This window comes from Cibotium barometz, chromosome 3, assembly GCF_041138505.1.
Source record: "Cibotium barometz isolate CiBa-2024 chromosome 3, ASM4113850v1, whole genome shotgun sequence".
In the NCBI taxonomy this organism is placed as follows: Eukaryota; Viridiplantae; Streptophyta; class Polypodiopsida; order Cyatheales; family Cibotiaceae; genus Cibotium; species Cibotium barometz.
The window spans coordinates 7,162,631-7,190,178 of record NC_141048.1 but is presented as its reverse complement, the minus strand read 5'-3'; the positions used below and the strand labels follow the sequence as shown (position 1 = coordinate 7,190,178).

General features: G+C 40.8%; 1 protein-coding gene across 1 annotated transcript; it reads left to right on the top strand.

The window, feature by feature from the left end:
• The first annotated feature begins 19,121 nt into the window (after positions 1–19,121).
• On the top strand, positions 19,122–19,976 carry LOC147639658 (peroxidase 25-like). The gene is made up of 2 exons (XM_086822014.1): positions 19,122–19,619; positions 19,923–19,976. The coding sequence occupies exons 1-2, from the start codon at positions 19,122–19,124 to the stop codon at positions 19,974–19,976; spliced, it is 552 nt and encodes a 183-aa protein (XP_086678140.1).
• The last annotated feature ends 7,572 nt before the right edge of the window (positions 19,977–27,548 follow it).

Below are 27,548 nucleotides of genomic sequence, written 5' to 3'. Positions count from 1 at the left end.
ACAAGGCTCACATGAAAAAATTAGTGATAGATTTTGGTTTCAATTCTAGACCACCATCTTCATGTATTGAGATCTCTGATAAGAAGAAGAAGATTTTCAGCCTCTCACCTTGCGTATACTCTTTTAGGGTTTTGTGAGTGTGTGTGTGCTTGTTGCAAGAGCTCAAGCTCTCTTCTCCCCTGCATCTTTTCATTTTCAACATCATTCCAAATTCCTAGCCCATGGTACAAGCATTGGACACAAGTCCAAATATCAATGCGTTTGGTTGAGATTTTGACACACGTCTTAGTCACTCTCCCTCTACTCTCACTCACTCATAAACCCTAATAGAGAGCACCAAGCTCTGATACCATGATGAAAAACAGGTAGAGGGAGAGGAGACACACACAAAGGAGCAAACCCTAATGTATTATCAAACCCTAACCACAGAGGGAAGCCATCTCCCTCTCACACAATGCATAAAGCCATAATCCATAATCTACAACACACTACATGTGTTGTGTCCACACACAGCTAACCCTAGCTAATGTCCACACACTATGACTAGCTGGACGCGGTCATTTATGTCTCACACATGTTACTACCTAGCATGCCAGCACATAGTGCAACTGGCACAAGCTGACATCGAGCTTGAATCTCAACATGAGACATAAATGACCGCGTCCAGCTCTCGTCCAGCTGGTCATAGTGTGTGGACATTAGCTAGGGTTAGCTATGTGTGGACACAACACATGTAGTGTGTTGTAGATTATGGATTATGGCTTTATGCATTGTAATTTGTGTGAGAAGGGACATGGCTTCCCTCTATGGTTAGGGTTTGATAATACATTAGGGTTTGCTCCTGTGTGTGTGTCTCCTCTCCCTCTACCTGTTTTTCATCATTACATTGGTGTGTAATGTGCATGAGCTAAGGGATATATAATCTATTTAGAGGTATGTGCACATGTTATGCAAAGAAATATTTGGACACATGTCCAAATATCCTAGTATTACTACATAGAGATTTGGAAAGAAGTCCAAATTGCACATTGTTGCATAGAGAACTAGACTTATGTCCGAATCTCATCTTACTACATAGAGATTTGGATTTCCATCCAAATCTTTATACTTGAGAAAGAGATTTAGACTTGTTTCCAAAACTCTATTCCTCTTTCTTCATGGGTGGAGGATGGATATGTCAGCATAAGAGGAAAAACAATAAGGTAAGGTTTAGGAAACAAAGAAGGACTATTACATTGGTGCCTAATGTGCATGAGCTAAGGGATATATAATCTATTTGGAGGTATGTGCACATGTTATGCAAAGAATAAGTGCTTGGATAGGGATCATTCATTTGCTAATCCATCTAAGCAAAAGATTTTAAATGCTAATATAGAAGAAAACACACTTGAGCCTATCACAAATTTAAACATACAAGGTTTATCAAGTTTTTGAATCATCCCTTATGAAAATGTAGAAGCTTTTTAAATAACCTTGTTTGTGTAGGAAAATATTTTTTAATAAAGCTTTATGGATTACTCTACTAGTTTCAATAATAATATACATTTTTAGATAGTTGGTACTCTTTATAAAGTAGAGATAGATGCATAAATTATGACACAAGATGTTATTTTAAGGATTAAGTATGTATTGAAAATATTAAAGTAATATTTGTATATATTGTATAAGCATATTTTTTTCAAGTGCCATCTTTTCTACAAAAATGCTTTTTCCAACAAAGAATTGTCATTTTATTACATCGAGATAATTTTGGATCTTAACAGGTTACTATTATAGTGTTGCTTCACCAAGTGCTATAAATATATAAGCTTGCATTGTGGAAATTGTAACACTATAATTTTCATAGGTTACTATTATAGTGTTGCTTCACCAATGGATTGTTGTTCTTCATTTGAGATGCATGGAAATTTTAAATGAATTATTTTCGAAGTTTCATTTTAGTAAACATTTTGAAAAAACATACAAGAAGAGAGTTGCCATATTACATCATGTGGGGACGATACATACCTACTATGAGAATATAAATAGGTCACACAAGATTGGAGTTGAAGAAATGTTCAAACATCTAATAAAGGTTTGGACTCATCATTGGATAGTGTTAATCATATTTTGAATTAACAAACATGATCCTCAATTGAGGACATTAATAAGTGTCATGAAACGGCACTATAAAAGTTGTACATTATGCTCAAGATATTGGCCACCCAAGGCCTAGTAAGTGAGTTTTGGGCGCCCAAGTGTGAATAAGGGCCAATTGTATAAAAGGCATTTTCTCATAATGTAAAGACACAATCCCCTTTGTGCTATTGTTAAGAGCTCTCCCTTTGTGTCTGGAGAGAGAGTGAAGGAGTGAGAGCATTCTAGCATTATGCCTCTTTCATGCTTGTGTGATTTATGCTTGCGTGAGAGAGTTAGAGAGAGAGAGAGAGAGGGAGAGAGAGAGAGAGTGTGTGTGTGTGTGTGTGTGTGTGTGTGTGTGTGATTGCCCTATGCGACGGTGTGAGCGATTCCATGGTGACAGTGTGGAGGTGGAGCTTGGAGTTTGGAGCTTAACAAGCGAGCTTGGAGGCCTCAAGGGACTCAAGATCAAAGCATTGGTAAGTACCCTACAAAAGTTGTGATCTATTGCTCATCCATTAGGTGAATGTGTAGAGTTCCCTCTTGGAGGTGTGATAGCCCATAACATTTTTGGCACCGCTTGTCGGGGAAACACCCTTGTTTCTCCCATCCTCTTGGAGTTTCAGCTCCCATTACATAAGATTCATTATTTCCCTTGCATTATTCTGGTAGTGCATTGTGTGGAAAATGAATGGATAAGGTGTGTGTGGTAGGAAAAAAAATTGTGAGAAATTGGTTGTGATGTTGTGTATGTTTGTTGGTGGAGTGATTTTACGATAAGACTTCACTATTTGCTCTTGTTAATTTTGATATTCGCATCATTGAAACCACCAATGTTGTAAATGAGCAGGTTGGTGTGTTGTTTTCTTTCTTTTTCAAAAATTCATAAAAATAAAGAACATAAGGGACCATTGACTGTGCCAAGAGCTTGTATTTCATTCCTTAGGAGGAGTGGCACAATCCATTTGGTATTAATTAGATAAGTATTACACACCCAAAATCACAAAAAATTGATGCAGGAAGTTCCACATGAAAGTGTAGAAAAGTCATTCATACTATGAACCATTTCTTACATTTTCACGTCACGAATCACTCACAAAATCAGTGCCGCAATTAACGCCAAAAATCACGGGATTGCCTATCTAAAAATAGAAAACCTTATCCTAACACCTATGACATGGCGAATTCTGTCAAAATTTTTTAGCACATGAAAGTTTAGTAAAGTGTTCATGACGTGAAACATTCTGAAGCCGTTCATGACGTGAACCCTTTGTTGAAAATAGTTCACGGCGTGAAACCCTTACTGGTTCTCACGACGTGAAACATTCTTTGTAGATTCATGGGTTGGCCAAATCCAACGATTAGATAGACGGAGGTCACGAGGGTCAGTTAAGGAGGGTAGCCTATCTAAAAAAGAAGGGATCTAACCCAAAGGGTGAAATTTTTTGAGCACGTGAAAGTGCAGGATAACGTTCACACTGTGAACCATTTCTTGCAGTTTCACGACGTGAAACATTCTCTGAGTTTCATGGCTTCTGAAACAGAGCGATAGAATCAAAAGTAAAATCAAAATTGGGTTGACAAATAGCTTATCAAATCGTACATACATGCACTTAAAATCTGGAAAACTCATCGGAGACGATCTTACGCCGATAGTTCATCAAATCACCCAGGATCTTCCTATCAAAGAAGTGTGGGGTCAAGACATTCCGCAAGCACACACCTGAGTGTTTTAAGAAACCTAACCACCACCACTGAAACTAATAGTGTGAAGAGTCCATGGAAGAAGGACTGAGGTACGCTGGGTTGTTTGGGGACGAGGAGAAACCACCCTCCCCAACCAGGTCCAGTGGTATCATTAATATTGCTCGAGGATTTTTGGGTCTCTAAACCAATCACGAGATGAAGAAGCGCAATTTGCAAGCATGGGTCCGTCAACCAGCACTACTGGACTCGGTCCACGACAAGAAGTGCCATTCCAAACGTCAAATTCTAGGTTGTCGAATACCGACACACCCCGAATAAGATGAGACATAAAAAATGTGGCTAGGACGGGTCAAATATTCTTCCCCACCACACCGAGGAAGTAGAGTTAGACCTCAAACGGAGGTTGAGTGAGGTGGAAAGATAACTATGAGAATCGAGCTTAAGGAAACAAGAGCTCGATACTCGAAGGAAGAGAGTTGAGCAAAAGGAAACGGGAAGTTTTAACTCACTCCAGTCACGAGGGAAGGAACCAGAAATAGTTATGGGTAGAAGTGAGGGAGAAATCCCAAACTTGGAACCCATAAACAAGGAATCTAGAACGAAGGAAGGGTTTAAATGATAGAAGAAGAGGGTTACCTGGCTAGCATGGGAGGTGAAGTAGAGGACCGACTCTACACCAAAAAGGATATTGAGCAGATGATCAATAACCCTACATTCCTATAAGACATGGAACTCCTGATTCTACAAAGACGTACGGAGGCGACTAATGGAGAGTCACTCTAAGGAACTGCGAGCTGGACCATCCCATGGACCCGAAATACCTAGAAGAGTCAATACAGGAAGGGGCCGAGGTCTAGGAAGGGGGGGAACAATTCCTCAAAGGCCTAGGATAGATCTAACCATGGACCTTAATGTAGCCACAAGGGCAGACCTGCTAAATATGGTGACAGAGATGGGTCGGGGGATGGTCAAAGAACTAGGCACTACTCTAGAATCCTGACCTTCCCAAATGAAACCCTATAACATTTCAAAACTTGTCCAAAAGTTCTCTGGGGAAGACGAGGATCCCATCCAACATGTTGAGAATTTCGAATCCACATGTGAAACTTGCGGGCTGGTCAGTGATGTGACAATGATACATGCCTTCTCAACTGACCTTGGAAGGAAAAGCTCATTAGTGGTTCCGAACCCTTAAGCCTGAGGATAAGGTTAACTTCACAAGGTTAAAGAATGTTTTTATGCCCAGTTTTACCCGAAGTGGTGGACAGATGGAGCTGTGTGTGGCACAATTAAATAATATTAAACAAAAGGAAGATGAGTCGATGAGAGATTATGTTTCTCATCTGAAGCACTTAAATTTGAGGTGCAAACTTTAGGAAAGGTTAACTGATGATATCAGTTGTTGCCTTGTTTTTGAAGGGAGGTTAGAGACCATAAAATACATGATTGCCTCCGAGCCGCTACTCTTAATGCATACTGCAAAAACTGGCAATCAAAATATGAAGACAATATGTTAGAATCGCCGCAACCAAAAGATGTTAAAACATCTTCAACAACGACAACTTCGCGCGTCTTGAGCCACCAAGAAATTGGAACTCAAAGCAAGCAGGTTGGAAACATGACGGTGGATGAGCTGAGTAATGCCATATTAGAGAAGTTGAAAGTCAAGGAGGGAAGAGAAACATCTAAGCATGGGCATAATCACCTTTACCCCTGCAAGGAATTGGTGTGGTGCTCTATGTGCAGATTAAATCACACCACCATCGAGTGTCCACAATTAAGAGCAAGGCCATTACTCTATTGTGCTCACTGTGTAAAATTAGGAAATCATGACACTTAAATGTGTAGGTATCCAAGGTTTCAAAATGTTGCACATGTACCAGCACCCACTTAGAGCCCCATTGGCTTTACCAGTGCCCCTGTACAGATCACCACTACTGCTGGACAACCCAACTCTTCCTACTTACCTAGGGGGATGTTTCGGGTACAAGACTCTTCACCTTTGCCGCCACCAGTTCTACCACCACAACCACCATAGGCTAAGATCAATTAAGTATTGATCGAAGAGCCGTCAGAAGATGTTGACATGGTGCAAGAAATATAACTTAGCGGCGGGGAGTACTACAAGGAAATGGCTGAGGTTACGCCAGAATACTACGTCCTATATAGAATAACACGCCAGTGCCTGTGTTTCAAACCACGGTATAATATAAGGGCAAGGACATGAACTTGAATATGAGAAGAGGACTGCTACAATGCTTTGGCACTGCGAAGGGCCACATTGAGGAGCCCAATGCCCAAACAATAATATGAGTCATACACATCAACCACAACAAGTGGCTGCTTTGCCCAATGACATGCCAATGCTCACCTGTAGATGTGGTAGATGTGGTATTGATCATTTGATCAAGGATTGTCCATACTACTGAGAAAGTGGCTTCGCTTCTACTACCAATCAGGCCACCATCCAGACCATTAGTGTACAATCTTGGAAGATCACATCGTTCAATGTCCTAAAACAAGAGCTCAAGCTCAATTAGGAGACAAGGGAAGAAATCGAGTGGATGCGACTATTTCCAGAACTGGACGCAGGAGAAGAGTGAAAAAAGTAGGTAAGGGTGACACAAGGGTCACAATCCAAGATAGATCTGAAGAAGATACAATTGATACCGGGTCTACCCAATCGAAGGAAGAGGGGTGTCAAGGGATCAATCATAGAGGATCAAACTAAGGAAAGCAAGGAGAGCAACCAACAACACCTAAGGGAGTCGATGAATATCCCAATGCCGACGAGGAAATAAGGAAGCTCGAAGAGGCCAAGGCCTTAGTCGAAGAGTACCAACGGCTTCATGAAGCCAAGCTAAGAGCCAACCGAGTAAGGGATACAGTTTATCCACGAATGAAACAAGTCAACCCGGGATAGGAAATTAGACGTGCCAACCACAATTTCGAAAGGAAGAGAAGAGGAGTCCCAAGCAAACACATTGTCCAAAATGTTTGAGGAAAATGGGTTAGGGAGTCCATCCATTCCTTCCCTATGGAAGAATACGAGATACCTACATGGGAAGAACCCTCTATCTCCAAAGAACCCAGAGACATAGGAAGTCTCACGGGTTGTGCTATCCACACCTGTCCAAATGCCATTAGGAAAATTGTTACGCAATTCACCAACCCTATGGACAGACGTAAAAGAATGGGTAGAGGGCGGACTAAAGCTAGCCGATATTATAGATGAGGCTCTGCCACCCTGGTAGAAAGAACCTTGAGGCATATAAGGAAAACCTAAGTTGTTAAGATACCAATTAACCAATTGGGATAACACTACGAAAGCGACGACACAAATGCTACCATTTTGATTCATCATAATAATGGGTACCAGGCATTGGCTATCCTGGATGGTGGGGCGGGGGTTAGCATCATTATAAAACATTGCTGGGAAAATTGGGAGAAACCCGATCTAAAGAAAGTAGATCTGATCGTTAAAATGGCTGACGGAACATCTTCAAGGCCCATTGGGCTTCTAGAGAATATTAAATTTAGACTTTTTATGTTTTGCTATCATCATACATTTGTGGTCGTGGACTTCTTGCGCTGCCAACCTGATACATATGACATAATATTGGGGAGACCCTTCATGAGGGAATCCAAACTGGTGCATGATTGGGCCTTGGATCATGTGTATGTACGTAGGGATTCACCTGGGTGATAGCTTTCACACTTATGCCCACTGGCATGGTTGGTGAGATTATGGTTGATATGCCACTAGAAGATGACAGGTTGTGTGATAGCCACATTTAGTTTACTAGAGTATGGCATAGTTATAGCCATAGCTCATACATTCGATTTCACACTATGGACCGACCTTATATATTTTAGTAGGAGATTACTTTCCCTTATAGTATGTACTCTTATCTTTATGATATATTAGATTAAGAGAAGAAGAAGATAGAAGAAAATCTAGCCATCCATCTCTCTCTTGTGTCTTTCTCTCTCTTATGTGTGTGTATGTTTTCTTCCAAGGATCTCAAGCTCTCCCACATTCTCTTTATGTTATTAGAGCTCCGATAAATGTGAGAGTATTTCTACCTCTTTCCCTCTTTGATTTTACAGAACACCTTTGGTAGCTCTGAGAGCTACAAGCAAACACGAAAGTCACTATCTCAGATTGATGCATCCTCCTAGTTAAAGGAAGAAGACCATGTTGTGTGTAGTTAACTATGCTAATTAGTTAATTATGTTAACTGGTTAACTAGTTAACTATGTTAAAATTAGTTAACTACATTAACTGGTAAACTACATTAAGTGGATAACTATGTTAACTAAAATTTTACACATTTCAATACAATCCATGCATGTTTTGTGCCTCATTTTGGCTCTACAAATATGCACTTTGTGGAAGTGTCAATTTTGATTGTGTATGCCCAATTTATGGTTCAGTGTAAACTTGCAACATAAATTTAGTTACAAAATAGTCTATGTAGAGAATCTGAGATTTGTGATAACTTGAGTGCCGAGATGATTAGTAACCAAGTGGCGGAGGGCATCGTTGGGGAGGTAATATAATATGGTACTGATTCTACATTATCCTTGACCACTTGAATGGATATCTTTCCAAGCTCCCTTCATTGCTATTATGCCTCATCTTCACCAAGCTGCTAGTTCACATTTCTGGTCTAGCTCTTTCCCTCTTTTGCCACACTACTAGTGCTTCCTTAAGTGCATCCACTACAACAAAATGAGGGTGTACCAGCGAAAATAGTTGCACTTTTATAACTAGAAGGGTAGGGAGATGTCAAGCCCATTTCGCTACTAAAAAGCTGCTATTTTGGTTGTTGTGGGATCACTACTCAACAGCAAAAATAGCCAGCAAAATATCACTGCTCAGTAATATTTCTCGAGAGCAACGATATTTCGTTGTTTAACAATGAAATTTTGCTACTATGAGTAGCATTAATATTTTTGCTGCTGATGAGCAGTGATAGAACTGCGTGAAAAAAAAAGCGAGGGTAGACTAAGGAGTCTACATAGAGCTCCCCAGTCTACCACCACAGCTCTTTTTTTATTAAAATAGAGTCATAATGTTTTGATACAAACATAAACTTAAAAAAGACATGAACTATGAAGAATGCAAGTGAGCCAAATATGTATTAAATTTCTTGAATTATCAAGCCTTTGGCCATGTATACAAAAAATAAATCAAAGAAGAGGAGGCTACTTAGAATCCTCATCAGATTCCGAGTGCTCATCATCGTCTTCGTCATCCACTTCACTTCCTTCTCCCACTTCATGCTCGTAGCCTAGATCTTCCTCTTACTCTTTCCCTTCATCCTACATGCAAACAAGAGCAAGGTACCTGTAAAACAATAAAAGACACTTAGATATAGATAAGAGAAGGGATATTTCTCTACTTATCTCATCTGCTTGAGTCCCCAAAATGGAATCATCCAAGCATGTGCCTCGTGTACGCATCCACGTCCATAATTGCAAAGATGGGGGGGCTTTGTATGCATAATTGTACTCCTCTTTTGCTGGGTCACAGCCAACAACCTCCCTCTGCAAAAAAATTATAATAATAATAAGAAAATATACAATTAGTTAAAGAAAACAATATAGTACAAAACAAAATGAAAGAGGAGAAGGGAATGATTAGTAAAATAGATACTTATAAAGCAAGCAATGAAGGAGGATTTTCCTCCCAAGCCAAAGTGTGAAACCCCTCGCTTTTGTAGTCGGGAAGCACTCGCTATCGCTTATTGTTGAAAAGCATGTGGGTGCTTTCTCACGAAGCTCCGCGCATGCCTCCACTCCTCCTGTGAACAAACCGCTGGGGTTTTCCAAATTGTTCTTTGCTGCTCTCTTAATGTTTTCTCTCCTATTAGAGAGCAAAAGCTTAATCCTTCTGTTCATCCACTCCTCCAAGAAACAAAGGCCCACATGCGAAATAGCAAACTCCGTCTGAGCACATCATTGACATATTGATTTGAGAGCTCATCCTATGCTTTCCACTTTTTAAAGGAGTTCGTGAACCCCAGGTTAGCAAAAGTACATGCATGTAGTTCATGACTTGCTTCCCTCGTGCATCAATCACAAGGGCACCATATCGACATCCATGTTGTATGGTAGGGTGTGTGGATCAAATGCTGTGATGGGTCTTCTCGAGGGTGGCTCAAAATGAGCGGATGATGAATATCCCCCCCATTGGGGACATGACTCGAGAGACCTTGTGCTACTTTTTCCAATTCAAAAGTAGTCCGCTCTCCCCCGCTTAGCATGTCTACTACCCTTAGACTTCGTACTACGTAGTCCTCATGGGTGAATATGGACGTGAGGGAGTGGGGGTGGGTCTAGTCGACGTTGGTGGTGTAGGATCATCATAGCCATAACGTGATGGGCCTGCACCACTCAAACCTACGCCTATCAAAGGAGTGGATTACCCCCATGGAGACGACTGGCCATATGGGATAGATTGGCCAAATAGAGTCGACTGGCCTAATGGTAAGTTAGCCTGCATATAAGATTAAACGTTAAGACTTACAAAATGCATAAAGGGTAAACTTTATGTATGTGAAAAGGTTTTGTTAAATCATACATGTGTCTGACTAAACTGTGTCCAAACTTGCTGCCCATATCGTCCATTGATATAATTGAGCAGATTTGCGACATCTGGGTCCTGCGAGATGGGTCGATTGACATTGCCTATACATATAACCCAACCTAAATACATGCATAAGAGTCGATTACTTGAATCATAAAACATTCAAAAAAGCTTTATGCATAAAAACATAATGCATGAAGCCTTATGCAAAAAGCTCATCCACAAGCTTTATGCATAAATCATACCTGTGTCTCTGACTAAATTATATCCAAACTTACTGCCCATATCATCCGTTGATGTAATTGAGTAGATTTGTGACATCTGGGTCCTGCGAGATGGGTCAATTGACATTGCCTATACATACAATCTAGCCCAAATACATGCATAATAGTCAATTGCTTGAATCATAAAATATTCAAAAAAGCTTTATGTAATGCATAAAGCGTTATGCAAAAAGCTCATCCACAAACTTTATGCATAAAACTTTATGTATTAAGCTTTATGCATAGAGCATAATGCATGCATTAAGCTAGATGCAAGCTCTATGTATAGAGCTTAATTCTTCTTGCAAGCTAGATGCAAGCTTTTGCAAGATCTATGCATAGGCTTACAAGATGCCTATGTATAAGCTTGCAAGAAGCCTATGCATAAAGATTGCAAGAAAGCTATACATAGATCTTACAAGCTTATGCAAGCTCTATGCATAGAGCTTACAAGAAGCCTATGCATAAGCTTGCAAGAAAGCCTATGCGTAAGCTTGCAAGAAGCCTATACATAGAGCTTATGTATAAAGCTTGCAAGAAGGCTATGTATAGAACTTGCAAGCATAGGCTTTATGCATAAATCTTGCAAGAAGCTTATGCATAAAGCCTATGTGTAAGAAGGCTATACATAGAACTTGTAAGCTTATGCAAGCTCTATGCATAGGCTTTATGCATAGAGCTTGTAAGAAGCCTATGCATAGAGCTTATGCATAAAGCTTGCAAGAAGGCTATGCATAGAGCTTATGCATAAAGCCCTATGCTCTATGCATAGGCTTTATGCATACAGCTTGCAAGCCATATGCTCTATGCATATGCTTTATGCATATGTTAATCCTATTTTGGATTAACAAACATGATCTTCAATTGTTTTGAGGACATTAATAAGTGTCATGAAATGGCACTATAAAAGTAGTACATTATGAGATATTGGCCACCCAAGGCCTCGTAAGTAAGTTTTGGACACCCAAGTGTGAATAAGGGCCAAATGTATATAAGGCATTTTCTCATAATGAAGAGACACAATCCCCTTTGTGCTATTGAGAGTTCTTCCTTTTTATCTTGAGAGAGATTGAAGGAATGAGAGCATTCTAGCATTGTGCCTCTTTTATGCTTGTGTGATTCATGCTTGTGTGAGAGAGTGAGAGAGAGTGATTGTCCTGTGCAAGGGTGTGAGCGACTCCGTGTGGTGATAGCATGGAGGTGGAGCTTGGAGTTTGGAGCTTAACGAGAGAGCTTGGAGGCCTCAAGGGACTCAAGATCGAAGCATTGGTAAGTACCCTACAATAGTTGTGATCTATTGCTCAGCCATTAGGTGAATGTGTAGAGTTTTCTCTTGGAAGTGTAGTAGCCTATAACATTTTTGGTGTCGCTGTGTCGGGGAAACACCTTTGTTTCTTTCAACCTCTTAGAGTTTCAGCTCCCATTGCATAGGATTTATTATTGTCCTTGCATTCTGGTAATGCAATATGTGGAAATGAATGGATAAGATGTGTGTGGTAGAAAAAATTGTGAGAAATTGTTTGTGATGTTGTGTGTGTTTGTAGTGGAGTGTTTCTAAGATAAGGTTTCACTGTTTGTTCTTGTTAATTTTTTTATTCGCATCATTAAATCCACCAACATGAATGAGCAGATTGGTGTGTTGTTTTCTTTCTGTTTCAAAAAATTCATAAAAATAAAAAACATAAGGGACCATTGAATGTGCCAAGAACTTGCATTTCGTTCCTTAGGAGTGGCACGGTCGATTTGCTATCAATTGGATAAGTATTACGCACCCAAAGTCACCAAATTCAATGTGGGAAGTTTCACGTGACAGTGCAGAAAAGTTGTTCATTCTATGAACCATTTCCTGCAGTTTAATGCTGCAAATTGCTCACGAAATCAGTGCCGTGATTAACACCGAAAATCACGGGATTGCCTTTCCAAAAATAGAAAACCTTATCCTGACACCTCTAACACCTTGCAATCTGTCAAAATTTTTAAGCATGTGAAAGTTCAGGAAGGTGTTCACGATGTGAAACGACCTGAAAAGCGGTTCACGGAGTGAAACCCTTACTGTTTCACGACGTGAAACGAGCTGAAGCTGTTCATGGCATGAAACCCTTACTGTTTCATGACGTGAGACATTTTTTGCTCATTCACGCATAGGCCAAAATCAATGATTGGACAGACCGAGGCCACAAGGGTCGGTTAAGGAAGGTGTATTATACCAAAAAGAGGGAATCTAATCTTAAGGGTACATAACTTTTTGAGCACGTGAAAGTGCAGGAGAACGTTCACGACATGAACCATTTCTTGCAGTTTCACGACGTGAAACCACTCTCTGTTGTTTTGCAGTTTCACGACATTTGAAACAGAGCGATAAAATCAAAAGCAAAATCAAATTGGGTTGACAAATAGCTTATCAAATCATATATACATGCACTTAAGATCTGGAAAACTCATCGGAGACGATCTTACACCCGACAATAGTGCATCGAATCACCCAGGATCTTCCTACCAAAGAAGTGTGGGATCAGTACATTCCGCAAGCACACCCCTGAGTGTCTTAAGAAACCTGAACACTGCTGAAACTAGTAGTGAAGAGTCCATGGAAGAAGGGCTGAGATACGTTGGGTTTGGGGAAGAGGAGAAACCACCCTCCCCAACCAGGTCCAGTGGTATCAATGATATCACCCGAGGATTTTTTGGTCTCCAAACCAGCCATGAGGAATAAGCACAATCTGCGGGCATGGGTCTGTCAACCAGTGTTGTTGGACTCGGTCCATGACAAGAAGTGCCATTCCAACTGTCGAATTATAGGCTGTCGAATACCGGCACCCCTCGAATAAGACGAGACATGGAAAGTGCAGCTAGGATGGGTCAAATATTCTTCCCCACCACTACCAAGAAAGTAGAGTAAGACCTCAAACGGAGTGAGGTGGAACGACAACTATGAGAGTTGAGCTTAAGAAAACAAGAGCTTGACACTCGTAGGACAAGAGTTGAGAAGAAGGAAACAGGAAGTCTTAACCCACTTCAGTCCACGAGGAAAGGAACAAGAAATAGTTATCGGTAGAAGTGAGGGAGAAATGCCAAACTTGGAACCCATAAACAAGGAATCCAAAATGGAGGAAGGATTTACAACCATAGAAGAAGAGGGTAACCTGGCTACAGTGTAGGTGAAGTAGAGGACCGACTCTACACCAAAAAGGATATTGAGCAGATGATCAATAATCCTACGTTCCTACAAGACATGGAACTCTTGATTCTGCAAAGACGTACGGAGGCGACGAATGGGGAGTCATTCCAAGATACCGCCGACTGGACCATCCCATGGACCCGAAATACCTAGAAGAGTCAATACAGGTAGGGGACGTGGCCTAGGAAGGGGGGAGCAATTCCCCAAGTACTTAGGAGAGATCCAATCATGGACCTTAATGTAGCCTCAAGGGCGGATCTGCTTAATATGGCGACAAAGATGGGCCGGGGGATGGTAAGAGAACTAGGTACTACTCTAGAATCCCGCCCTTCCCAAATGAAACCACATATCATTTCAAAACTTGTCCAAAAGTTCTCTAGGAACGGGGATCCTATCCAACATATAGAGTTTTTTGAATCCACATGTGAAACCTGCAGGCCGGTCAGTGATGTGACAATGATACATGCCTTCTCATTAACCTTGGAAGGAAAAACTCATCAACAGTTCCGAACTCTTAAGCCGGAGGATAAGGTTAACTTCACAAGGCTAAAGAATGTTTTTGTGCCCAGTTTTGCCTGTAGTGGTGACAGGTGGAGCCCTGTGGCACAATTACATAATATTAAACAAAAGGAAGAAGAGTCGATGAGGGACTATGTTTCTCATCTGAAAAGCACTTAAATTCGAGGTGCAAGATTCAAGAAAGGTTAACTGATGAGATCAGTTGTTGCCTTATTTCCGGAGGGGAGTTAGAGACCATAAAATGCATGATTACTATTAGCCCAACAACCTACTACTCTTGATGCATGCTGCAAATTGGCAATCGAATATAAAGATAATATGTTAGAATTCCCACAACTAGAAGATGTTAAAACATCTTCAGCAATTATACGACTTCACATGTCTCAAGCCACTAAGAAATTGGAACCCGAAGCAAGTAAGTTGGAAACATGACAGTGGATGAGCTCAGTAATGCCATACTAGAAAAATTGAAAGTCAAGGAAAGAAAAGAAATATCTGCGCATGGACATAATCACCTTTACTCCCACAGGGAATTGGTGTGGTGCTCTATGTGTAGATTAAATCACACCACCACTGAGTGTCCACAGTTAAGAGTGAGGCCATTACTCTATTGTGCTCACTGTGTAAAATTAGGAAATTATGACACTTCAATGTGGTTTCAAATTGTTACACAGCTACCAGTACTTAGAGCCCCATTGCCTTTACCAGCACCACCGATACAGATCACCACTCTACGGCGGGACAACCCAACTCTTCTTACTTGCCTAGGGGAATGTTCCGGGCACAAGACGTTTCACCCTTGCTGCCACCAGTTCTACTGCCACAACCCCACCACACAGGCTAAGATCAATCAGGTGTGCTGATTGAAGAGCCGTCATTAGAAGATGTTGATATGGTGCGGGAAATAGAACTTAGCAGAGAGTATTATGAGGATACGGCAGAGGTTACACCGGAATACTACGTCCTATAGAATAACACGCCAGTACTTGTGTTTCAAACCACGGTACAATGGAAAGCCAAGGACATGAACTCGAATTTGAGAAGGGGACTAGTACAATGCTTTGGCTATGGAGGGCCACATCGAGTAGCCGATTGTCCAAACAAGAATATGAGTCATACACATCAACCACAATAAGCGGTGGTTTCGCCCAATGACATGCCAGTGCTCACCTGTACTAAATGTGGGATTGATCATTTGATCAAAGAGTGTCCATATCGAGCCAAGGCCTTAGTAGAAGAATGCCATGGTGCCAAGTTAAGGGCCAACAGGGTAAGGGATACAGTTTACCCCCATGAAATGAGCCAAACTGGGATAAGGTATTGGACGTGCCAACCCCAATTCCAAAAGGAACAGAAGAGGAGTCCCAAGTAGACACAATGTCCATAATGTTTGAAGAAAATGAGTTAGGGGAGTCCATCCATTCTTTCCATGTGGTAGAATATGAGACACCCACATGGGAAGAGCCCTCTCTCTACAAGGAACCTAGAGATATAGGGAGTCTAGCAGCTCTGCTATCCATGCCTATCCAAATGCCATTGGGGCAACTGTTACGCAATTCACCAACCTTATGGGATAGACATAAAAGAATGGGTTGAGGGCGGTCTAAGGCCAGCCGATACTATAGATGAGACTCTTTCACCCCTGGCAAAAAGAACCTTGAAGCATACAAAGGAAACCCGAGTCGTTAAGATACCAATTAACCAACTAGGACGCTACTATGAAAGCGACAACACGAACGCTACCATCCCAATTCATCATAATGGGTACCAAGCATTGGCTATCCTGGATGGTGGGGCAAGGGTTAGCATCATTACCAAACATTGCTGGAAAAACCGGGGGAAACCTGATCTAAAAAAAGCAGATTTAATTGCGCTAAAATGGTTGATCGAACATCTTCAAGACCCATTGGGCTCTTGGAAAATGTTAAATTCAGACTTTTTACGTTTCACTATCATCATACATTTGTGGTTATGGACTTCCTATGCCAACCTGATACATATGACATAATATTGGGGAGACCCTTCATGAGAGGGAGTTCAAATTAGTGCATGATTGGGCCTTGGATCACGTGTATGTACATAGGGATTCGCAAATCTTGACTGAAGATTGATCTGAGAGCATGAAAAGTACACCCCATGGAAGGGCAGTTATTTGGTAATGATTCAGTCACAACAACGGAACGAACCACGTTCATACAGATATGCCAACCCATAGAGGGGGAATCCAAGGATGAGGAGGAAATGAAAATGTATGCGTCACTACCTCCCCCGAACTTCAATGAAAACTGGATGCATGTGTTGGCTACCATTGATGTAATACAGCCCAGGGAAACCTAGTATTTGGAATCAGGAACCGTCCCTCCTATGACCTCTATCTACATGGTTAATTGGCAAACCATGGATGAGGAATCAAGAGGGGAAACATCAAGTATAGAAGGTACTGTGGCTTGAAGGCATACTAGTGCTCAACACCTCAGACGATGGCGGAGACAGAAACGATATATAGCTCGACAAAATGCCCTGTTAAAATGAAGAAGAACCACGGACGCCCAGTGGCTAAGATACCTGAGGCTACTAAGGTATACGATGAATTCTCAAAGGATTAGAGCGAGGAGTTGAGTAAGATATCATTGGAGAGGAGGCATAAAGAGAAAGTTGTCCTTCAAGTGCCAGATGCACCCAAGCTTACAAAAGCAGGATGCCGAAAATGCAATAAAGCCCTAGCAGAGGCAGAACGTGAGGCAAAAAAGATCATAGCTAAATTTAAAAGTGACAATGAGGATAAGCTAGACTTGCTTTCTGTACCCAACCATTTCAAGAACTACACTGTTGAGACGAACGGAGGGTGGTCCGACTAGGGTGAAAAAGGATGGGCTATCTGCATCATACGATGGCCTGGCACACATAAGTCAAGTAGGTGGATATTGCAGGACCGGGGGAAGAAGCTTGGCCCGTATATATTACTAAAGATTTGACTTCGGTTGAAGAGGAAGTGCTCATTGCTCTCCTTAAGGAATTTAAAGATTGTTTCGCCTAGAATTACAATGAGATGCAAAAGCCATACCAGATGAATCCTAAGTATGCGGCAATTGTAAAGGAGGAACTTGATAAGCTTATTGCCACAGATTTCATTTATGAAATTGAACATACAGATTGGTTGTCACCAATCGTGTGATGATAGTGCCTAAAAAGAATGGAAAACTTAGGGTATGTGTTGATCTTAAAAAGGTTAATGCAGCCCCACTAGGTTACCTTATACAGAACACATTTTGGAAAGAGTGGCTGGAGAGAAGCGTACAACTTCTTGGATGGTTTCTCCGGCTACAATCAGGTGTCCATAGCACTAGAGGATCAACACAAGACAACTTTCAACACAATGTGGGAGACATATGCATAGAAGGTTATGCCGTTCGATCTCACAAATGCCCCAGCAACCTTTCAATGATTGATGTGCATAGCTTTCAAGGACTACTTACAAAAGTGGTTGGAAGTATTCATTGATGATCTATGTGCATACTCTCGATAGGTAGACCATTTGACTTGCTTAAGGAAATTGTTCGAGCGATGTCAATTATATCGTATTTTGCTGAACCCCTTGAAGTGTCAGTTTTGGGTCAAGAATGGTGTGATATTGGGACACATTGTCTAAAAGAATAGTATATCCACTGACGATAGTAAGGTCAAACTAATATTGGAGCTGCCACCACCTACCAATTACAAAGGAGTGCAAAGGTTTATGGGTCATGTGGGGTATTATCGACGCTTCATAATTATTTATGCTAAGATAGCCAGACCTTTATACAAGCTTCTCATTGTCTTTGAGTGGACTGAGGAGTGTCAAGAAGCATATAATCATCTAAAGCAAGCATTGGTAAGCGCACCAATTCTACGACCCCCCAATTGGGATCTCATATTTCACGTGCACATTGATGCATCAAATTTTGCTATTGGTTGTGTGCTGGCATAGCCTGGTGAGTTTAAATTGGACTATCCAGTTTGCTTCACTAGTCGTCAGTTAAACGATGCAGAGGTGAATTACACCACCACACAGAGAGAGAAGGATTGGCCATGGTTTATGCCATCAAGAAATACCGACATTACCTCTTGGCCAACAAATTTATATTTTTCGTGGATCATCAAGCCTTACTATACCTGGTAAATAAAGCTTGCACCACGAAGAGAATCACGCGTTGGTTTACTATTATTGTTGGAATTCGACTTTACAGCTACGGTGAGGAAAGGAACATAGCATGTGTTGGCCGACCACTTGTCTAGAATTCCAAATGGGGAACTAGCAACAACTGGTGTTGATGATGACCTTCCTGATGCTTGTTTATTTAAGTTGGACATGGTACCCGAATGGAGCGAAGAAATCTAGGAGTATCTAGCTTATGGGTTTCCACAGAGGAAATACATTTGAACAAAGACAAAATGCGGCGGCTTATCAAGCTTGTTCCACCTTATCAATTGATTGCAGGAGAGCTATATAAGCTAGGAAAAGATGATGTACTCAGAAGATGCATTAGAGAGGATGAGTTCGTCACCATATTGGAAGAACTGTAGATTCTTCAGCCATAGGCTTTACGACTACACAGAATCAGCCAGCGAAGAAATCTAGGAGTATCTAGCTTATGGGTTTCCACAGAGGAAATACATTTGAACAAAGACAAAATGTGACGGCTTATCAAGCTTGTTCCACCTTATCAATTGATTGCAGGAGAGCTATATAAGCTAGGAAAAGATGATGTACTCAGAAGATGCATTAGAGAGGATGAGTTCGTCATCATATTGGAAGAACTGCAGATTCTTCAGCTATAGGCTTTACAACTACATAGAATCAGGCCAGTCCACCAACCCCTCCATCAACAGTGATTTTGTGGGGGAGCTGCAAGACCTATGTCCGGCCAATGGAGATGGGTCGACCAAGGTGGCATTGGATAGAGGAAGCCAGACCACCTTTGACACTAGCTTCTTCAAGAATGTGAACAAAGGCTATGGTGTGCTAGAGTCTGATCAGAGGCTCATCACCGACGACACCACAGCCGATTATGTGAGAAGATATGGAGGGATTAATAAGAGCGGGGGGCTTGGAGGGCTCATTGGTGGCCTCATTGGTGGCCTCATTGGTGGCCTTATCGGTCGGGGATCATCGTTTGATTCGGCCTTTGCTAGCTCCATGGTTAAGATGAGCAACATCGAAGTGAAAGTAGGTGGTGATGATGATGGAGAAATACGAAAAGTATGCTCAACCTTTAATTGAAGGATTAGCCCCCCCCCACCCCCCTCTTTACCATCAATTATAGTCGGAGCTGCAGACTGCAGATGTAACTGATATTCATAGACACAGATATTTGAACATGAAATGCCACAATCATGTCATTATATTTATAAATAAAAGCAATAATGTGAACCCTCCCATGTACACGATTTGTGCATATTTTTCACATTGACGAAGTTGTATTGGTAGCTAGCCAAGGTTACACGTGCGTTACTTGAGTCGAAGGTTATGCTTACTTAGATTGGTCCATTACATGTTTATCAGGGTTCAAACGAGATTGATCAATGGTTACAAGCTTCTTTTAAGAGTGATCAGTAACGTTTGCATGTTATCATTTTATGTGTTGACTCTACAATATCAGTTTAAACGAGATTGAACAATGGTTACAAGCTTCTTAAGCGTGATCAGTAATGTTTGCATGTTATAAATTTATGTGTTGACTCTACAATACCAATCTTTTCTACCACACTTTAAAACTTATTATTCCTAAGTTTTTTTAAAGAACTAACCATACAAATGTAGGATAGAGAGGATTAGAAAGATGTATCCATTTCTATTAGCATACTCTTTAATAGAACATAATTTGAAATAGATCATTTCCATATAAAATGAAACCCTTGGTTACATAAGTCTTTGCTCATGAGCCAAAGGAGCCTAAGGGTAATCAGCTGAGACATAACTTATAAGAAGAAATCTTATCCATGGTTGCAGAACTCCCAATAGGAAGGAATCTTATCCATGGTTGCACAACTCCCAATAGGAAGGAATCTTATCCCTAGCTGCACAACTCCCGACCTTGATGATCAGAGCAACCAATGGAAGTTTGCATCGCATAAATTTATTGAACAAAGAGATTGTTCGTGAAAAAGTTTTATCTACTCTTTCCCATCCTCACTTTGTTCCTTTTTGAAAAGAATCACATGTCGCCAAGCTAAATTCTTACCAATTGTTTGGCCCAATAATGTGAAATTCTTGATAGATTAGAGAATCACTTGAGCCTTTAGATTATGAGTTTTTGGGACATAAACTAATGTATATACATCATTAATAAGTTTCAACTCCCAAGTTGTTAGATCATTGTTAGTTTTTATTCCCAAGTACATTTAGAGGTACTATGGACAACCATGCCCCATTATACACACTTAAGGTGTTGATGAGTGTTGAGTATTGTGAGTGAAATTTTGTAGCTCTCCTTTGGCCGTCTATGAACATGTGATTGATTGCACATCATTCACATAAGGTGTAAATAATTATAGGTGTTAAAATGACATTCCAATTGGACAGTTTGCCACCTTGTGTGGTCCACGACAATAGAAGCATTGCAATGTTTGCCTAGCTTCTTCCTTAGCAGTTTCTTGTTTTTGTTTGGGTCTTGTTTCTATTTGGGTCAAGGAAATTTAATTTATACATAGGGCCCCTTGGGTTTCATGTGGCATTCATGCACGTGTTTCACGTGATGTGAACGAATACGTTGTGATGTGTCATGACCCATAATTTTACAATGGCTACACAACAACACAAAGCAACTATAGACGCGCTTGATAGATGCGCAAAATAGCGGGCGCGTCTATAGGCGTTGCTTGAATAGAGAAATTACGGGCGCGTCTAACAGTGCATGTATTTGCACGTGTATTGACGCGTCTATTAGCGTGTCTACACTGAGAATCTAACATTGCGTCTAATAGCATGTCTATTTGCGCGTGTATTAGCGCGTCTATTAGTGCGTCTACACTGAGAATTAGACGCGTATTTAGACGCAAAACAGAGAATACAAAAAAGTGAGATTTTGGTGTAGGCTGGTAAATGTACATCACTGCTTTCCAAACATTGTCCATGATTACCAAAGCACATAATTTTAACAAAAACATCAATGCTTTTTGCAAACCCACATATACAAAAATTAAGTGAGGTGAGGAGAATGAGACAATATGTAAAATAGTTTTACCAATATCAATGATGGGCTATGGTTCAATCTCATCCCAATGAGATTGAATCCAAACAAGTGTTTAGATCTACAAATACATTCAACCCACTACTACTTGTGCTACTCATGTGCTCATCGAAATCAGCATCACCAATGGTAGGCTCGTCCTCACGGGTAATGGCCTCAATATCTGTATCTCCTATCTCATGATCATCCTCCTCTCTCGTATCACGGTCATCATCACCTCCATGGCCATGATCATCCTCCATACGCTCCATATTCGTAAATGTACTATACATCACTTTGGAACGTGGCATAATAGGTATGACATGCCACCATCTATTATTATCCACCATTGGTTGATAGACAACCTAATTCAAACACAAATACAATCATGTTATTTTCCTTGCATCGAAGGTATCAAATATTTAAAAGTGAGTATTTTTATATGTGTGTACAATACCTATTCACATTGTTGCGGTAGTACTAGTGTGTCCTTCTTACTTTGCCAAAACTTTGTGGAGTCAATAGTTACAAAGCCACTTGCATGGCGTTTGATTGTTGCATTAGGGCCTCTTTCCACCACGTCCTTAAACCACTTTACATCCAAAACATACACAAAGAAGCATCGAAAGTTAAGCTTAATAATATCTTAGATTATGCTACAATAATCATCCATGGCTCCATTGGCTCCCTCAAAGCTAGCAATGACGCCGCAATCTTGTATGTTTCTCTTATCATCAATCCGTTGTGTTCGAAAATGCTTACCCTCACACCATATAGCATTGAACATAGTGCACTACACCAAGACAAAATCAATTAAATAAGCAATCTAAATTATTGAAAGCTCCTAACTTATGCATAACATTCTATATACCGACCTTGCTCATGCATCCCCTAGCATACTCCCATTCTTCCATTGTGATATGCATCCCCTCGTCTTTCTCTGCTTTCTCCATTTTGTCAAGTAGCCAATCCACATGAATATCCTTTGGAAGTGCTCTCTTAGATACTGAGGGTATGGCACACGAGATCCGTGGTGTGTACGAAAGAGGGCCCTTTCTTCTTGTCTTCTTGCCTTTGCATCCTCGTATCTTGTCACCCATCTTTTCATCACATCACTATTAAGCACGCAATAGAGGTTGATATTATTAAGCAACTCCGTGTCTATTACTTTGTTGCATCCTTTCCCTTGAGGCACAATAGAGGTCATCCTTAGGTCTTCATCATCTCTCCATAGTCGTGGGAGAGAGCTATCCACATCAACAAGAAACTCAGAAATATATACAAGTGACTCTTGTACCAACCAACCCTCGGCCATGCTACCTTCGGGTCTTGCATTTTGTCTCACGAAACCCTTCAAGGTCTTCATGAAGCGCTCGAGGAAGAACAACCATCGTGCATGTATAGTACCGCATATAGCAATCTCATCCACCAAATGCACTATGAGATGTAGTTGGCTTGTGAGAATAGAACATGGAAATGTCTCCTCCACTAAACAAACCACCTCCACTGACATAACTCGAGCATTCTTAAGCGTGGTGGGATCTATTTCCTTTGAGCTCACATACCTAGAAATGAAAAAGCACACCATATTAGCAATATGAACACCTTGCATGGAGCATTGATACGCATCACATTTTGTATCATGAAAAAGTACCTCACAAGCTCGCCCATCTTGTAAATACAATCTTTCACGTCCTTCGATGCACTACAAGAAATGCTAGTAGGTAGTATGAATTGAACACATGAGGAATGGTTGATTAGTTGCTTCTAATTCACTCACAAATTTGAAAGGAAAAAGATATTATGCACATAAAATACTTACTTGGAGCATCTTGTGCCAATCATGAGATTTCAAGCCATATAATTGCTCTACACTTCTTTTCTTGCTCTTTGTAAAGGCCCCCTTCAAACACCTCATGCATCCAAAGGGAGTACGAATTGTAGTAATAGCACGCTTCACCGCCACCATCTCTAGCTTTGATAACCTCCACGGTGCACAAGGTAAAAAAACACGCCCATTTGATCTCTCTTGTGGCCAAGCTTCACGCATCCTCCCTGTGGTACGTAGATCCTCCCTTATGCCTACGAAATCTCGTGTCCCATTCAAATGTTCCCAAATGGTAGATGCCACATTCTTGAAGATATGCATGGGATCAAGCAGGTGATTAATCTTGAGGTGGGACCAATATGGTAAACGATAAAAGATGGAGTATCTAAACAAAAGCTGGTGTTAGCGGCAATCTTTATTTCCAGCCAATATAGCACACAATAGTTACAAACCCTTACCGGCTCATGCCAAGTGGTGGAGGAGTCGTGGAACCGTCCCAAATTCTCATCCAATCTCCCACAATGAGTGATTGTGGGAGGACTTCATTCCAAGGGGCAACATATCTAGGATGATTAGGTGGGAGAAATCGATGGTGATTCTCATAGATGACCTTATTCAATGCGTCTGCCCGTGAGGCAACAAGTGAAGGACCACAAACAAGACATGCATGGTCCTCGATATAACGGTGTTTAAAATATAATAGGCTATTTTTACTCTTCCAAGAACTCTACCATTCAAGCAAGCATTGTAGGATTCTCTTTGCTTCTGGTGGTGCAAGATCTCATTGACCTCCAGATTCGCCACTAGTGGTTGTGCTAGCTCTAACTCCCTAGCATCCTTCTTGTTGTCACCAAGAAGTTTATTGCACTTCACTGCCAAGGACTCACCTCTCTCTCTCTCTCTCTCTCTCTCTCTCTCTCTCTCTCACACGCACACACACACACAAAGCATAAAGAGGCACATGCGCAAGAAGCTACAATCATCTCCTCTCAATTCTCTCTCAACTCTCTCTAGTGGTTGTGCTAGCTCTAACTCCCTAGCATCCTTCTTGTTGTCACCAAGAAGTTTATTGCACTTCACTGCCAAGGACTCACCTCTCTCTCTCTCTCTCTCTCTCTCTCTCTCTCTCTCTCTCTCTCTCTCTCTCACACACGCACACACACACACAAAGCATAAAGAGGCACATGCGCAAGAAGCTACAATCATCTCCTCTCAATTCTCTCTCAACTCTCTCTCTCTCTCTCTCTCTCTCTCTCTCTCTCTCTCTCTCTCTCTCTCTCTCTCTTACACACACACACACACACATCTACACATGTGCAAGAAGCTATAATCACCTCCTCTCAACTCTCTCTGTCTCTCTGTCTCTCTCTCTCTCTCTCATCCACACACAAGAGAAAAGACTAAGACGATAACTAGAGCTCACTTGGCATAAAGGGGGATCGTGTCATTGTATTATGAGAAATTGACTTATATAAAACTGGCCATTATTCACACTTGGGTGCCCAAACTTAAACCCTAAACTACTAAGTCTTCTCATTTTTTAGATTTTCTTATAATATGTATAGCATTTATAGTGTCGTTACATAACACTTCATGTATGTGGTAGAGAGTGTCTTTGTTAAGCCCAAAATGGGGTCTCAATGGGGTTAACACTCTATCTTGTAAGGTGCCCTATGTGAGGAGTAGCCATTGTGGTGTGAGCACTTGGATACCCAATAGTTCCTAATTTACACATTGGATGGTGGCCAAATGTGGCCACGTGGTTAGGAGATGGCTTATGTTGACTTGGCCCTCTACCAACAAGTAGGATGTATGCTTGTGTAGGCTATGCTTTAACTGCATCTTTCTAGCCTTGGTACTTATGCTATACAGCTTAACTAAGATATCCCTTGCATCTTTAGCTATTGCTACATCTTGTATATGATCAATCATAGAGTCCAACCCACTAATAGAGAGCCAATAGATGACTTTATTCGTCCTCTCATGCCATGTTTTGAAGGCATGCACATGTCGTGGAGTGGGATTTTGTTCAAGAATCTTTGACTCCTTCTCATCACTTGTAATGAACTTCGAATATCCTTTTCCCATAAGGAAATTTGTTATCCCGAACTTCCATGCTTGTGGGAAGTTGTTCCTGTCCAACTTCTCACTCACAATCTTGGATAGACTACTAGCCATAGTTATTTGCAATAACTTTCACATGTAATAGAAATGGTACTCTACTATCCAAATGACACTTTCAATAAACTTCATAACAATTCTACAATCTTCAGTAATCTATCTAACAAATACATACATAATCACATGTGGTACTGTAAACTCGTTATACTATCCATGTGAACTAGCCACATCAACATACATATACCATACATATGCAAATACCAAAATCTACGTGGGCACTTCACATCAATCTAGAATGCCCAATTTTTTGTATGAAACAAGCATAGAGACATTGTGCATAGGCCAAAATAGTCACCGTCGACACTTTCATAGAGTATTTATGAAAATAATGGGACTTGAAATGACTCTGAATTGATTTTTGAGATATTAGAAAGCCCATCAAGCTAAGAACATAGTTTACACTGTGTGTTTTCTTCACCAAAGAGGGATCCCCAAGATATGATAATGCCATTGTGTGATTGGCTATGCCGATACTAGTTTACACTGTGTGTTTTCTTCACCAAAGAGGGATCCCCAAGATATGATAATGCCATTGTGTGATTGGCAATGCCGATACTATCCTGACTAGTAGCTAATCAAAGAGAAAGAGATGAAGTTACCCATCTCGGTGTACTGCTTCTTTTGCTTGCCTCTTCAGGGGATTGAACCACCAGTGCTTTGATACCATGAGAGGAGAGGGTGAGCTTTAAGCTCCTTGTTGTAAGCTTTCTTCTTTGTACATGCACAAGAGTAGACAAGCACACAAGAGGGAGAGAGGGTGTGCTTGAGGTCCTTGTAAGCTTTCTTCACACACACATGCACAAGAGTAGATAAGCACATAAGAGAGAGATAGATGGTTTACTTTTTTAAAATCTTCTTACTTCTTTGTTTTTTTTTTGGGACCAATAATATAGATTTATATTAACTATTTAAAATCAGTCATACATCACCCCTATAAGAGAGAGATGGATGGTTGACTTTGTTTTTATCTTCTTACTTCTTTGTAATATAACATAAGGATAATAGTAGATACTATAAGGGAAAATACTCTCCTACTAAAATATATAAGGTCGGTCTATAGTGTGAATCTGACTATATGAGCTGGCACTATAACTATGCCATTTTTGTAGTAAACTAAAGTGGCCATCACTCAATGTGTAAACTATGACGACTTATCAACCATAACCTCACTAACCATGTTAGAGTGACAGAGCTATCATCCTAGCGTGTTATCTATATCCACACTAATTGAGCTCGATATCTCAATACTGGATAGTTGCTAGGTGCGGGTATAACCAATTGTAAAGGCTACGGTTGATTCAATAAACTGCTATTCAAAGCTGAGGCAACCAAGCAAGGAGACTATACAATTGAGGCAAAGTGAGTGCTGCTCAAAGGTGAGATGTTTGACATACAGGGCTTGCCTCTGTCATCGTAATGCAAGCTTAACATCCTCGATTAGGTGTTAGGACTATGCCCAATGGGAAGAAGCTTGGAGAGAGATGCAGAGCCGCACGCGAAGAATTGAGATATATATATATATATATATATATATATATATATATATATATATATATATATATATATATATTAAGTGCCTACTAAAGACCCAATGGACTTATGGGACCAAAAGTAATACAATAATGTATATTCATCATGGAGTAGAAAATAAAATAGAAACAAAACAAAGCTATCTCATTGGGGTGATACAAAACTGTCCACATAATCTCATCATGGAATACCAAGAACATGGAACATGAGAGAAGCATTAGTCCCCAATAGATGATATATACCACTCTCCAAATATCAAGCATGGGACTAATGAGTATGGCTGAGAGGTCTCCCTCAAGTAACGTCACGTGGAAGGGTAGCTTGATGGTGGTGGAGCATGTATTGGATCTAGAGCTGATGAGGGGATCATGGCCATCGGGCACGTTGGAAGAGAGAGAGAGAGAGAGTTGCATTAACGTCT